The sequence below is a fragment of the Delphinus delphis genome, chromosome 3 (assembly GCF_949987515.2).
Source record: "Delphinus delphis chromosome 3, mDelDel1.2, whole genome shotgun sequence".
NCBI lineage: Eukaryota > Metazoa > Chordata > Mammalia > Artiodactyla > Delphinidae > Delphinus > Delphinus delphis.
The window spans coordinates 46,035,405-46,050,571 of record NC_082685.1 but is presented as its reverse complement, the minus strand read 5'-3'; the positions used below and the strand labels follow the sequence as shown (position 1 = coordinate 46,050,571).

General features: G+C 47.2%; 1 protein-coding gene across 1 annotated transcript in view; it reads right to left on the bottom strand.

Moving 5' to 3' along the window:
- The window catches only part of FAT2 (FAT atypical cadherin 2), a 65,547-nt gene that overhangs the window by 14,507 nt on the left and 35,873 nt on the right, over nt 1-15,167 (bottom strand). The window contains exons 14-19 of the mRNA XM_060008491.1: nt 14,765-14,979; nt 13,685-13,822; nt 12,930-13,073; nt 11,099-11,296; nt 6,488-7,298; nt 3,382-3,527 (exon numbers count right to left, since the gene is read on the bottom strand). Of these exons, the coding sequence (XP_059864474.1) occupies nt 3,382-3,527; nt 6,488-7,298; nt 11,099-11,296; nt 12,930-13,073; nt 13,685-13,822; nt 14,765-14,979 (1,652 nt within the window). The remainder of the gene's footprint in view (nt 1-3,381; nt 3,528-6,487; nt 7,299-11,098; nt 11,297-12,929; nt 13,074-13,684; nt 13,823-14,764; nt 14,980-15,167) is intronic.

Genomic DNA, 15,167 nt, shown 5'->3' with positions numbered 1-15,167 from the left:
AGGCCATATATGACAAACCCACAGCCAATGTCGTTCTCAGTGGTGAAAAACTGAAACCATTTCCACTAAGATCAGGAAAAAGACAAGGTTGCCCACTCTCCCCACAATTATTCAACATAGTTTTGGAAGTTTTAGCCACAGCAATCAGAGATGAAAAAGAAATAAAAGGAATCCAAACTGGCAGAGGAGAAGTAAAACTGTCACTGTTTGCAGATGACATGATACTATACATAGAGAATCCTAAAGATGCTACCAGAAAACTACTATACAGGCAGCTCATGCAGCTCAATATCAAACAACAAAAAACCCAATCCAAAAATGGGCAGAAGACCTAAATAGACATTTCTCCAAAGAAGATTTACAGATTGCCAACAAACACATGAAAGGATGCTCAACATCACTAATCATTAGAGAAATGCAAATCAAAACTACAATGAGGTATCACCTCACACCAGTCAGATTGGCTATCATCAAAAAATCTACAAACAATAACTGCTGGAGAGGGTGTGGAGAAGAGGGAACTCTCTTGCACTGTTGGTGGGAATGTAAATTGATACAGCCACTATGGAGAACAGTATGGAGGTTCCTTAAAAAACTAAAAATAGAACTACCATACGACCCAGCAATCCCACTACTGGGCATATACCCTGAGAAAACCATAATTCAAAGAGTCATGTACCACAATGTTCATTGCAGCTGTGTTTACAATAGCCAGGACATGGAAGCAACCCAAGTGTCCATCGACAGATGAATGGATAAAGAAGATGTGGCACAAATATACAATGGAATATTAGCCATAAAAAGAAACTAAATTGAGTTATTTGTAGTGAGGTGGATGGACCTAGAGACTGTCATACAGAGTGAAGAAAGTCAGAAAGAGAAAAACAAAGACCGTATGCTAATACATATATATGGAATCTAAAGAAAAATAAATGGTTCTGGAGAACCTAAGGGCAGGACAGGAATAAAGATGCAGATGTGGAGAATGGACTTGAAGACAAAGGGAGGGGGAAGGGTAAGCTGGGATGAAGTGAGAGAGTGGCATGGACATATATACACTACCAAATGTAGAATAGATAGCTAGTAGGAAGCAGCTGCATAGCACAGGGAGATCAGCTCTGTGCTTTGTGTCCACCTAGAGAGGTGGGATAGGGAGGGTGGGAGGCAGACGGAAGAGGGAGGAGATATGGGGATGTATGTATACGTATAGCTTATTCACTTTGTCATACAGCAGAAACTAACACACCATTGTAAAACAGTTTAACTCCAATAAAGATGTTACAAAAAAAAAAAGACAGACTGTACCAAATGTGTCATCCTTTTGTATAAAACTGCACTATGTCATCAGTATCATTACTATTTAAAAAATGAACACAATTACTTGAGTGCTTGCTTTGTTTTAGGCACTGTGCCAAAAGCTTTCCTTGAATCATTATGTAATTCGCACGGAGTACAGAGCAATGGGTAAGAGCTCGGGTGCTGGAGCAGGTTGGCCTAGCCCAGGCCCCACCATTTACTGCCTGTGCGGTCATAAGCAAATTACTGAATCCCCCCAAGCCTCAGTTTCTTCATCTATAGGACGAGGATGATGACAGTCACCACTTACAAGGCTCTTTCGAGGACTAAATTCTACAACACAGGCAATAAGGTGTCTGGCACAACAAGGGCTCAGTACTTTCTTATGACCACGCTAGAAGGATGAGTCCCATTTTCATAGATGAGTAAATCGAGATGTAGTGAGATGGAGGCTCTGGCCCAAAGGACCGAGTGCCTGAGCAGGGATTCGAAAATGGGAGCTCAGCCATGCACATGTGCTGGTCACAGGAGCCTGCCATGAACAACTGGCTCTCTTCAGTATATTTCCCTATAGCATTTAAATTTATTACAATAAGTATCTGTCATTTTTATTAAAAAAAAACCCATAAAGCTATTTTCAGAATTTAGAATAATATAGCAGGAAAGGAAAAATATAAAGAAGACTATCCATGAAAATCATGACCTCCAGGCTTATGATTTATTTGAGAGCTTTAAAAGCACAAAAGGACTGTGACTGTAGAAGAGAAACACTCTGCAGCCTGCGTCTCCTGCACACCGCCCTGCTCTCTGAGCAGCTGATCTCCGTGAAGTTGCTGCTGCAGGGTTCCGCGTTGCAGGTGGACAGGTACACAAGGGTAGGGGTGGACAATAGTGTTTACTGTGCCCCCTCATTCTTCTTTTCCTTTTGGGACACTCTGCCTCCTTCTCAACTGAGTCTATGTTGTTCTGGAAAGGCTGGCCCCTCTCCCTGGCAGCCTTGGGGATAGTCACATGACTCAGACCTGCCAATCAAGGTCTGAGGTGGGAATTTTACCGCTGTTGGAAAGAGATGCTCCCTTTCTGCTGGGCTGGCTTGGTGGCAGAATGAAAGCCTGGGCTGCTGGGGCCACCTTTGCCATTACTTGGGGGGATATATGTGGTCTTCTGAACAAAAGCAGATCTGACAGCAGGAAGGAAAAGGATCCTGTTGATATACTTTGAACACCTGGATCTACCCAAGCCTGAGGTCAACCCTTGGACTCTTCCATTACATGAGCCAATAGAATTCTCTCTTTTGTTTAAAGAATAATAATAGTAAAATTGCAACTTCCCACATTCCTGATCCCCCTTAACCTTTTTTTTTCTCTTTTAACCCAAAGCACTTCTCACATTTGGACAAACTCTATAATTTTCTGGTTTATTGTCAGTCTCCCACCATAGGATGAAAGCTCTAGGAGGGGTTTTTGTCTTTTTCACTGATGAGACCCAAGCACCTGGAAGAGTGCCTGTTGCACAGTAGATGCTCCACAAATGTTTGTTGAATGGATTAAATTCTAACTAGCTGTCAGAGTCTGCTTTCTCTTTGTCAAAATGGGAGATGGACACCTGTGATAGAGATGTTAAAATCAGGCAGGTACTCTGAGACTTTCTACAAGACAGAATCAGAAGGACTAAAAGACCTTTGAAAGGAAATTCATTTTCCTCCACGTGGATTCCACGTACCTTAATGTACCCCAGCCTTCCACCCATCTTGGAAAACACTGGTCTATTACTCAGCAAAAAGTGATAAAATCATCAACCAGGTCTAGGTGGCCTTACCCATCTCTCTTTCTATCTTCAGAGGCTCTCTGTCATCCCACAGAACGCCTGACCTCTGTTGTCCTTGGACATGTATTGCCAGGTGGGGTGGCTTTGGCTCTCATGGCTGGCAAGTCTCGTGTTCTACCTAAGAGTCACACCCAGTATCCCTGAAAACCGTGCAGGGGTTTCTTTGCAGAAGTGACCCTTCTTGGCCACCCCCCATGCTGCCCCACCTCCCCAGCCTGGCACGCCCACAGGAAATCTCTCAGGCTGGCAGTGCCTTACCTTCAGGGAGAGACACACTGTGTTATTGCTGAACAGGAGGATGGCCTGTGACTGGAGTGTTTTCAGGCGGAAACGGATGTGCCCATTCTGAGCCTCTGGGAGACTGTACCGCCCGAAGCTCTGACCGCTGAACCTCGCGGCAGTACCTGTGAAAGCAACCAGAGGCACTGTCACCTCCACACAAAGTGGTCCCCACGGAGCCCTGGAACTGACTTTGTCTCATTCAACCCTTGGGTGGCAAGCATTTGCTTCCATTTTACAGATGAAATTTACCGAGGCTGTGGGGTTACTTGTCCAGGGTCACACAGTTAGACAGGGGCCATCACCCTGCACACCTTCCTCTGGCCCCAGGGACCCTCGCCTTGGGTCCTGGCCTGGATCAGAAACTGTGAACTCAAACCATTAAGAAAGCAAGAATCAAGCCAGAAAGGTCATCAGTCAAGTGTGCACAAGTCAAAACTTCTATCCTCCATATTTTCCATGTGATTTCTGACATCACTTGGGGAAGAAGGAGGTTGAGTTGGAGAGGATTTTGCATATGTGTGTGACTTCAGGGACACCACGAGGGCTTTTGCCTCAAGACATCTTCTTCATCATCAGGAGTGTAATCATTTGGGTAAGCGCTTCCCACACGAAATGCTGCTGAGAAGTCGAGAGACTTCTGTGGTAAAGGAAGAAGGTAGTGATAAATTGTGTGGCCAAAACTTCCGTATGCTCCATCCTCCGTAGCAATTGCTAATGCAGAATTGCACAGTGAGGAGTCTGAGACTTCACCTAAACTTGAGTTTTTCAAGCTTATTTGAACATGGGACCCTCTAGTGTGGACTTCGTACCCATAGCCCTTGGAAATAGCATTCTGTGGAAACTCCTTCGGGACATGCTGTGTTATATTAAGCCATGCCCACCCCAGATTTTTTTTTTTTTAAATCCACCCTCCTCAGAAGTGAGTTCAGTTATTAAATCCCTAAAACCTCTGTGTGAATAAGCTTATCAGTTGTCAGGAGAAGGGATGAGCAGTACAGGCTCCAGATTCCTAGGGAAGAGGATCGTTGAAGAGAGGGAACACAGGCCAAAAGGAGGAGAAAGAACCAGAAAGTGAGGCCCTTGGGATTACAAGATGCTAAGATGCTGTCATACCGTTCGTCTAAAACGCTCTGATGCTGGCAATTCCATTCGGGTAGGTCGTTGTTGGATGGGATATTGCAGATGATCTAGATCAAGAATCCCCAAACCTGGCTGAGTATCAGCATTAGCTGAAGAATCTTTTAGAATACAGAATGCTAGGCTCTACCCTTAGTGAGTAAGATTCTGTAGTTCTGGTGGCACTTGGGTATCTGTATTTTAAAAATCTCCCCATGGTGGGTGTAGCAACTGGAAGAGAGCCCAAGGGAGGTTTCTGAGATGCTGATCGTGTTCTGGTCCTTGATCTAGGTGATTACCTTGATCTAGGCTTGTTACACTGGTGTATTTGATTTGTGAACACTTGTTGAGCTGTACACTTATGATACATGGATCTTTCTGTATGTCCTGTTTCACTAAAATGTTCAAACAAACAAACAGAAACCAAACTTCTTTCCAAGTGGTTCTGGTGTTAGGTGAGCCAGCCTACCTAGTATTTCTCAAAGTGCAGCCCTTGGCCCACCTGCTTCAGAAATGCTTGAGGTGCTGGCTAAAAAGGCCAATTCCAGGCGTCACCCAAGACCTTCTAAATAAAAAACTCCGCAGGTGACAGCCAGGAGCAGGTCACTTTATAAACATGCTCCCCAGGTGATTTTGCATAACCTTGAATTTTAGAACCTCTGCTATCTGATGCCAGGGGGTCAGGAGAGAACCTTCAGCCATCACAGCTTTCCCTGCAGCCGACTCCAGGGTAAGAGACACAAGAAGGGAACACCTGCCGCCCCAGCCCACCCCATACCCCTAGAGTAGCTCACCTAGTGTAAATCCAGAGGGCCCTGGAGAAAGTCCACAAATCTTCCTAGAATTTCCCTAATGCAAGCTGGGTGGACCCCTAGGCCAGGCCAGGCAGGGGGCAAGGGGGCGGGGCTGATGTCATTCCCCTTTTGCAAATGCACCTGAGCTGATCCAGGGCATTGGTCCTAATGCCAGGGGCACTGGGGTAAGTCCTGTCAGAACACCAAGTTCCTAAAGGGTTTGGCGAAGAGCTCAGGCTTTAGAGTGGGACACAGGTATTTGAATAACCAGCCTTTCACTGGAGGCTGTAGTTTCAAGCAAACCAATACAATCCCCATACCTGTTTCAGCTGTAGATGGAGCTAATGATCCTGCTTCCTAAGGTGGTGGTGATGAGTTTAGGTAACATACACACAGAGACCGGCACATAGCAGAGTCCTTATAGCAACAATTACCACCAAGTGAATGGTAGCCACCACTGATGGGGTGCTTAATATGAGACAGCTTAGGGGTTAAAATGCTTTCATATCCACTAAGTAATTTACTCCCCAAACCAACTCAAGGAGGCAGATGATACTATCTTCGTTATTTCAAAGATGAGGAAAAAGCTCAGAGGGTTTTAGTAAGCCACCCAAAGTTACACAGCTCGTAAATGACAGAGCTGGGGTTTGAACCTGAGCTGCTTAGTCTAAACGTTGAGGTTAAAACTATCAGGCTATAGTAATAATAGTAGTAGTGCTAGTAACTTGGGTTAATTGACCACCTTCTGTAGGTCAGGCACTTTTCTAAGCAAGCACTTGATATTTAATTCTCATTTAATCCCTACAACAGTGCAAAGGCAAAGAGAGGTTAAATAATTTTCTTAAGGTCACCTGGCTAGCTAGTGGAGTAGCTGGGATTTGAACCCAAGCAACTTGATGCCAAAGTCTATGCTTTCAGCTGTGATGCTGAACTGCCTCTTGAATTCTTACCATTATTTTCAAAGTTCCAAAAAGTGACCAGAACTAGGGTGCTATTCCATGACTAGATTTTTTTTGTGAGGCCATACCTGTCTTGTGGTGGTCCCTGGTCTTTAACCCTGTTAAAATGTCCCTCTGACTACCCCAGAGAGCCCCCTGCTGGGATCTCCATCCCTGGAGTCGGTCTGGCTGGGCCATCAGCACTGGGTGTCCTGGGGAAGTCCCATTCCTCACCGTTACAGGAGCAGTTCCTCTCCAGGTGGTGCCGCGGGGTCAGGATGCTGAGCCTGGCTGTGCTGTATGTGGGCCCAACCCTGGGGTCCAGGTGCACGGTCTCTTGGCAGATTTGTCCCTGGCAGGCTGGCCCCTGGCAGGGCACCACAGCCATGGCTGACCTCATCTGAATTCCCACCGAGTGTTCCATCTCCTTGGCTGAGTGAGTGATGTTGGATGCCAGCTCCTGGAGCTTGGAGAAGGACCCCGAATGCCCCTCAAAGACCAGGAGCACATCCACCCCAGCCATGGCCTCTGCAGGCTGCAGGCTGGCCAGGTGGATGTTGGCTCGTTTGATGTCCAGCCTGTTGCTGAGGAACCTCTGCAGGTTCCTCCAGTGGTCACTCACCAGCTCCTCCGGGGTGAGCTGGTGGAAGCCCATCAACACGGCCTGCTGCAGAGCCTCCCGCCCCACATGCCACACATGGACATGGACCCCGGCAGTGGTGGAGAAGGTCCCATCGCTGACCATGACGTTGAACGTGTAGCGGCCCCGAGGCAGCCCCTGGGCAGCGATGATCTTGCCATCAGACGTGCCCACTGTGAAGCGCCTGCCCAGGCTCTCCTCTCCTGCCAGGCTGTAGGTCAGCGTGTCCTGTGGGTCTCGGTCTGTGGCGTGGATTTTGCCCACCATGCCGCCCTGGAACTCCTCCTCCCCGATGGTGATGAAGATCTCCAGTGGGAGGGCGGAGGGTGGGTAGTGGCTCTGCTCCCTGACGTGGACGCTGACCGACGTGGAAGATGAGAGGGGCGGGGTGCCGCTGTCTGACACCTGTGGGCGAAGCGGGCACCGAATTACCATAGGACCGGGGCTGTCGGGGCCTCCCCAGGGAGCCACGTCCCTCTGCTCCAGGGCAGGCTCAGCGTGTTGTCGCATTTGAAAGGGAAAGTCGTAACTCCAAAAGCGCTGAGGACTCTGTGGAGGGAGTTACATCCCACAGCACGGGTGTGGGTGCTAAAACTTCATTCCACCTTCCATCTGACACTTCTCTGCGCCCGTCCTAAGCCTCTCCAGCCACACGCGGCCTCCTACCTCTTGAGCTTCTCTCATTCTGTCTCTTTCCTTAGGAGGGTCATCAAAGGTCTCCTAGTGATTCTAGGGTACACGCTTCATGGCCCCTGTCAGCCTAAGGAGGTTCTCCTACACCTCTTTACTATGTGACTGGGGTCGGGGTTGGGGCGGGCGTGTCTTCTTCAGCTCAGCCAACAAATATTTATTGAGTGCCTTGTATGGGCCAGGCCGTCTGCTATGATCAGAAGAAAAGAGAGGTGAGGAGAAGAGGTGACAGACAGGGAACAGCAAGCGTCAGGCCCTCTCGTGGGAAAGAATGCTCAACACAGCAGGAAGGGACCACTGCTGCTGGAGGAGCGGGCAGGGCTGAGGGCCAGAGGTGAGCAGAGAGGGAAGCCCAGGCTGTCGCTGATGGGTTGAGGAGCACGAGGTTGGATTTAAGGCAGGCCCGAAAAGCCACTGCAGGTTTGAAGCAACGTGACCTCACTTAAGCTAGGAAAGATTCTAAATTAGAAATGCCTTTCCCTTGCACATTTCACCAGACATCTCTGCAACTTTCTGTCTGGACTTAGCAAGGAGGAAGCTTCCTTCCTCTCCTCAGTAATGTTACCACTTTCTCAGCTGTCAGCAGGGTCTTCACGGTTTTCCCTACAGTAATATCTTGTTCATGTGGATCTGCTTTGAGTGCAGGAGAAAGGTGCAATATTACACCTACTGCTGGGAATTGTGCATAACACTGATGAGATATAAATAGCAACAGTAATCATTAATATTGCTGCTAAGAATAATATATAACTAATATTAACTGAGTACAAACTGTGTGCCAGTCACTTTTGAATGCTTTAAATGCATGACCATAGTTTATCTTTCTTATGAGATAAGTACCCTGAAGTGTCCTATTTTACAAAAGATGTAACTGAGTCTCAGAGAGGTCAAGTGATGTGCCCAAGGTCATACAGCAGGTAAGGCCAGAGCAGAATCTGAACTTCTTGTGTTCATAGCCTGTTTCTTTGCTGGCCTATAGTGCCTCCCAGTGAACGGAAGCAGAAATACGGGACAAATGCAAGAGAGAGTGATGATGCCAATAGTTACTGAGTGATTGTCTGGGCCAGTATACCGAGGTCAGGAAGCTGTTGCCTCCCTAGATATTCACACCCATGTCCTTGGCTTTGAGGACCCTCTACATTAGCCCATGCCTGTCCTCTGAGCTGCAGACTCCCATTCCCAGCTGCCTATTGGACACCTCTACTTAGATATTTTATGGACACCTGAAAGGTAACACATGCTAAGCAGAGCCCTCATTTTACCCCATAAACCTGTCCCTCCCCCACCCCAAGTCTTTCCAGTCTCATAAGTGGCCCTACCATCCAGACTTTACTGGAGCCAGGAACCTGGGAGTGGTCATGATTCTTCTCTTTTCTCTCTCTCTTCGTATCCAATCCACCACCGACTCCCATTTATTTCCAAGCAAAACCTGTCGCAGATATGTCCATTTGTTCATCTTCACCATCACCTCAAGGTCTCATCACCACTACCTCCAGCTTAGATGAGTTCTCATTGGTCTCCCTCAACCACTCCTGCCCCCTTCAACTGACTTTCTCTAGAGCTTCAAAAACAAGCCTCCTGAGACAGAAGAAGGGTCACTTCTCTCTTTGAAACCCTTCAATCACTTCTAATTGCACTTTGATTAGAATCTAAAAGTATTATCAAGGCTTATCATTAGGATGACTCTACTTCCTGGTTAGCCCAGGACAGTCTTGATTTTCACCTTTGTGGATCACTTATCACCAATTAACTATTTTTAATGCCTCTGTCACTCTCAAGAACATCACAGTTTGGGCCTCACATAACACGGTCATCCAAGCTATGAGACCCGAATGATCCACCCAACCCATCTCTTCAACTTCATTCCCACCGATGGTCACCACCCGCTGACCACGTGGCAACACCTCAGGTCACTTCAAGCTCTTTCCCACCCTGGCACTTGGTCTCATCTTGCTCTTCCTGCCTGTGATGCTCTCCTGCCCACTTTCCACATGGGCAGTTCCTCAGATCTCAGCACAAATGCCCCCTCCTCACAAGGACAGCCACCCTCTGAAAGTGTCTCTCTTGTGCCTTATGAGCCTCCTGTCACTTTCTTCATCTGTTTATTGCTTATCTCCATAATTAGAATCAAAAGCCCATGGGGATGGGGATCATCCCCTTCTTTCCCCTGCTATATTACTAGCAGGTAGCATGCCATATCATAAGTACTCATAAATGTTAAGTATATGATAGGTACTCATAAATGTTTGTTGAATGATGAATGGCTGGCTGTCTGGTTGGCTGGCTGAATGGATGACTACATCATTGTGAGCCCAGAGAAGTTCACAGAATAGTAGGATCCACTAGATTTGAGATTTAGGAAAGGGATTTGGGGGAATGAAATGAGGGAGAAATGTTTGATCACCATCTTGGCCACTTTTCCTTGGGCAGTTCTCATACAACCCATATAATATCACTATAATCCTCTCCGTGTATGTATGTGTTCCCTCATTTGACCCCTGCACTGAAACTGTGGGTAATCATGGATTAGCGGATCCATGGATTAGTCAAATTCATTTCACCTGCCTTCACTAAACAAGGTCATTTAAAGACTTGCATCTGCACATATCCTAAACAATATGATGTTTTCCAGAGTTATTTTCCAGGACTTGGAGTCAACCGTGACTAGTTGGAGTTGAGCTGGTTAAGACTGGGTAGGACTGCCGACCCTTTAACTGGGCATGCCCAAGGGTCTGCTTGGTGACCTTGACGTCAGAGGGCAGAAAACCCTCAGATAGTGCTAACTGCCTCCATTTTTGAACGTGCAGAGACCTGTAGCTTAGTTACACCTGCGGCAGAACTATGATTACTGCACCTTTTTCCTGTCAACTTTCCCCATGCTCCCCAGGCGTCAGACTGCCCTGCTCCTTTATTTTTTATTCCATAAATGCCCCAAGCCCCTTGCCTTTTGGGAGGCGGTTCTGAGACTTGTTCTCCTATCTCCTTGCTTGGCTGCCTTGCTAATAAACCCTCTCTTTACTGCAGACTTCGGCATCTCAGCATTTCAGTTTGCTGCGTGGTTGGACAAACTGAACCTGGTTCGATAACAGCACCAATTCTCTGAGGTAGGTCTTTAAAAAGACTTGAGGTTCAGAGAGCTGTCCTGGCCAAACTCAAGGAGTTAGAGCCAGGGTGCGGGAGTTTTTGTTCTGTCTGGGAGCAGGGGAGGAATTGAGAGCTTGGAGTCAGAATGCTTGGGTTTGAAGCAGCCCAGCTCTACCACTTATTAGTAGCATTACTTTCAGCCAGTAACTTAACCTCTGGGTACCTCAGTTACCACCTTTGGAAACTGGGGGTAATAACCGTACTCACTGTAAAGCATGTTGTGGGGATTTAATGCAGTGATGCCCGTGATGCCTGGCACAAAGGAAGAGTTCTGTATATTGTTTTTTCTAATAAGAGAAGCACTGGTGGTACTTTTGTCAGCACATTTTCTGTCCCCATGGTCACCACCAGTGGCCCAGCACAGCTCTCACCTCGATCTGAAGCTGATACCATTCCTGGACTCTCTTGCTCAGGCCTGCAGTGGTCACCAGCCATCCGTCCGGGGTCACTCGGAAGGCAGAGCCATCGTTCCCCTTGGTGATTTGGAATGAGTAGGGGGGACCATTCTCTGGGGAGTCTGGGTCACTCAGGATCAGTTGCAGGACTTTGCTGCCGATGGGGGAGTTTTCCTGAGACCAAGAGAGACAGGAAATCAAAGAGCAAAATGAGTCCCAGTCCTTTCTTTCACATCTTTCCGGGTCCCCTTCTCTGGGATGAGTCCTCAGCACTCTGACTGCTCCCAGGTCATGTCTGCATCTTAAGATGTCATTCATTCATTCTGCCCATCTGTGAATTAGCTGTTGACTTTTGAACTTCCTGAGGGCAGTGCTGGTTTTTAGAAACAAAGCCCATTGGGGCTGGAAGGGTCTTTAGAGTCCCTTTATCCTATAGAGGTGACTTGCCGAAGTCACATAGCTGATGACTCATGTATATAAATTAGTGCCTGGGGTCCATGTGGGAATTTTGTGATTCATAGGGTCCATTGAAAACCTATAAATGGTTTTCTGATTAGAGGACCAATGAGAAAATTCAAAGATGATTAGGAATTAACAGAAAAAAATGGATCCCCTGGCTATTGTTCCAGTCATTGTTCTATAACACGGGAATTCAGTATGCTGTAACACAGTGGTTGTTAACTCTCTTTTTTAGCATCAAAACCTTATCTACAAACAGTATCTTATGAGCAGAAACTGGTAATTGCCTATCCAACAGGCATTCTTTCCTTCCTTTCTTACAAAACCCGACTTTTGCTCAGGCGATGGGTGGCAATATCCTCAGCAAAGATATACCCCTCCTAAGAGGAGATGGACTATGATTGGTTTAAGTCAGTTACAATAATCTGAGTCCCTGTGCCAGTTTTTGGATTTAAGGGCGATCATGTAATCCATTTCTGATCATTGGAGGAGTCTACCAGCTGGGGGTTCTGAAAAGTCTTCTTCTTTGATAAAAACAGATTCTGCAAAAGAAGTTCCCATCTGTTTGCCTTTGAAGATGGTTTAGCAAGGATGTGATGCTGGAGCTGCAGCAGCCATTTTGTTACCATGAGGGAGAAGGTACAGGAATTTTGAAGAAGGTAACCCAAAGTTGTGATATCAGTTTCCTGCTGAAATAACCAATTCTGGAATAGAATTTCCCACGAGCAGACCTTTTGCTATGTGAAATAATAAGGCCTTATTATTTAATAAGCTTTTAGTCAGGTGTACTGTTATTTGCAACCAAAGCATCCTAACTCATACTCATGATACAAAACAGGTGAAAGTGGGGTGACGCTGGTTGATGCATAGTGCGACACAGAACTCTGTCCTCTTACCTACTTCCTCACCTCCCTCACCCCTTGTGGTCACAGTTCCCCCACGGAATCTTAAGACTCTCTCCAAATCCCATTCACAAACCATTAGTATGGTGGAAATAGCTTGGGATCTGGAAGATCTTCTGGGTTCAAATCCCAAATTTGCCACATTTTGACTGTGGCACATTTCTATACCTCCATTTAAAAAAATCTATAAAATGGGTACTGTCTACTTCCATATGGCTGTGTGAGTCCCCCATGAGATCATGGATGTGGACGTGCCTAGCACAGTGCCTGATAATTTTTAATTGTGTAATCCATAATCCCCTTCAGCAGACCGTGTTGCCATTAGGGTTATCAATGCAAGGTCACAGTCACTGTTTGGGTGGACTGGTATCAGTGGTGAGTGCCCTCCACTAGGAGGGATATGAAGGGAAGATGGATTCAGGATGCTTTGGGAAGCTTGAGCATACCTGGACGGAAGTGCTGTAGTTGAGCTGGAAGAATCTTGGTGGGTTGTCATTGACATCCGCCACTTGGATAGCGATGTCTGTGTCCTCATGCAGTGGGGGCTTCCCACTGTCTGTGGCTCGGAGCCTCAGGGAGTAGCTAGAAATCTACAGTAAGATGCCCAGGGGAGAGTTAGCAACAAGACCACTCAGTTCCGCCCCCTGATTCATGACTAATGTTTTTAGAAAAATAAGATGGAGACACTCCCCTATGCCTGCCCTCATTACTCTCCCATAGCCTTTTAGGGCTCAGGTTCTAGAGTCAGGCAGAAGTAGGTTTGACTTCCAGTTTAACCATTTACTAGATGTGAGACCTTGAGAAAGTGACTAAGCTTATGTGAGGACGGTATTAGGACCTACCTCCTAGGATTACTTTAAGGACCAAATGGCGTAAGGACCAAATGGCGTAATGTATGTACATCACTTAGCAAAGTTCCTGGCACAGAGCAGGTGCTCAATAAGTGATAACTTGTAATGATCTAATGATCCCTGGTTAATAGTGAGAAGCTGGCCTGAGCTCTTTCAGGAAGGTTAAAGTTTACTCAGCCCCTCTCCTGCTGAGGTCAGGGGGACCCACAGAGAAAAGGAGTGGGAGACCCTGAGGGCAGGTCTGGAGAAGTGTCAGGATGGGGTGTTGAACACAGTTCACCCTCTGGACCTGCAGCAGGGCTGTATTCTGCTCTGCTGAGCTCAGATTGGGCCCCTCCCACATGATTTACCTGTTCCCAATCCAGGGCCTTGGCCACCTGTAGCTCCCCTTTCTTCGGGTGGATAGCAAAGTGCCCAAGCTCGTTCCCTCCTATGAGGCTGTAGGTGATGGCACTATTTAGGGGTCCATCTTCGTCAGTCGCTGACACCTGCAATAGAGGCGGGTGACAGTTGTGATTGGGGAGGCAAGAAGGAACAGAAAGGAATCTTGGCCCCTGGGAGTGTAGGGGGCACAGATATGTCCCTGCCCCATAGACTGCCCTTGGGCTGGCAATCCCTGGACCATAGTCGTCCTTGCCAAGGGAATCTCCTCATACATCCTAGTATGGACGTCAGCGTGCATGGTTCATTCGTTTATCTATCCATTCATTCATTCATTCACTCATTCACTCATAACTGACAGGGTGCTAGGGTCCTGTGCTAGGAGTTGAGGAATGTGCCAAAATGAATAAGCCCTCAGGAAGCTTAATGTCTAATTTTATGGACAAGTCTAATTTGGGGCAAAGTATGATCAACTTTATGGTGATAAATTTCACCTGGGGAGATTAGAAGAGATTCATGAAGCCCTAAAGGCTTCTGGGAGTGGAGCCAGAATTCCAGGCAGAAGAAACAATATGAGCCCAGAGGTATGAAAGTACAGAGGATGTTTGGGGAATGGTACCTCTTCCTGTGTGGTTGGAGCATAGGGTGCATATCAGGGGGTGGAAGGAGACGAGAACCTCGAATGTGGACATACAGAGTTTGGTTTCACTCCATGAAGTGGGGAGCAATTACATGTTTAAATGCAAAGAGGTGTTGTTTGGTGTCCCCTCTCTTCCTCCCCTCCCACGCTGACACTCAGTGTCCCTCTGGCCATCCCCTGGGGCCTCTCCTATGCCCCATTCTTTCAGTACCTGATCTAGATCTTATCAAACGTGGCTCTGAGAAATTTTATCATGAGAGAGTTTGGTTGAGCGGCTACAAGTCAGAGTCAAGTCTGTAGTGTATTAATTGATAAAATAATCCATGTTCATAGGTGACTGGGGGAGGGAGAGATAAGAACCCACCCCAGAGTCCATGCCCCTCAAAAGGGCAAAATTGCAGATCCTTACTGTGAGCACAACATCACCCACGATGGCATTCTCTAAGACCCTCGTGCTGTACAGATCCTGGGAGAATCTGGGCCGGTGTTCGTTGACATCAGTGATATTGACCACGATTGTGGTCATGTCACTAAGGGAGGAGGAGCCCTTCCGGCTGCACTCGATGGATAGGAAGTACTTGGGGCTTGTCTCAAAGTCCAGGCTCTTATTGACGTACAGGATCCCTGAGGAAACAAGAGGTGATGGGAGCATTGAGGCAGTTGGGACCACAAAAGCAGAGTACTGAGGGGGTCTTGAGCCAAACCCCGGGAGAAGCAGCTCAACTGGGTTGGGAGAGACAGACCTCCTGCGTCATCTCCTCCATCATCTCACTTCCCTCTTCATTTTCTCTCTCCCATAGCCTCCCCCTTCC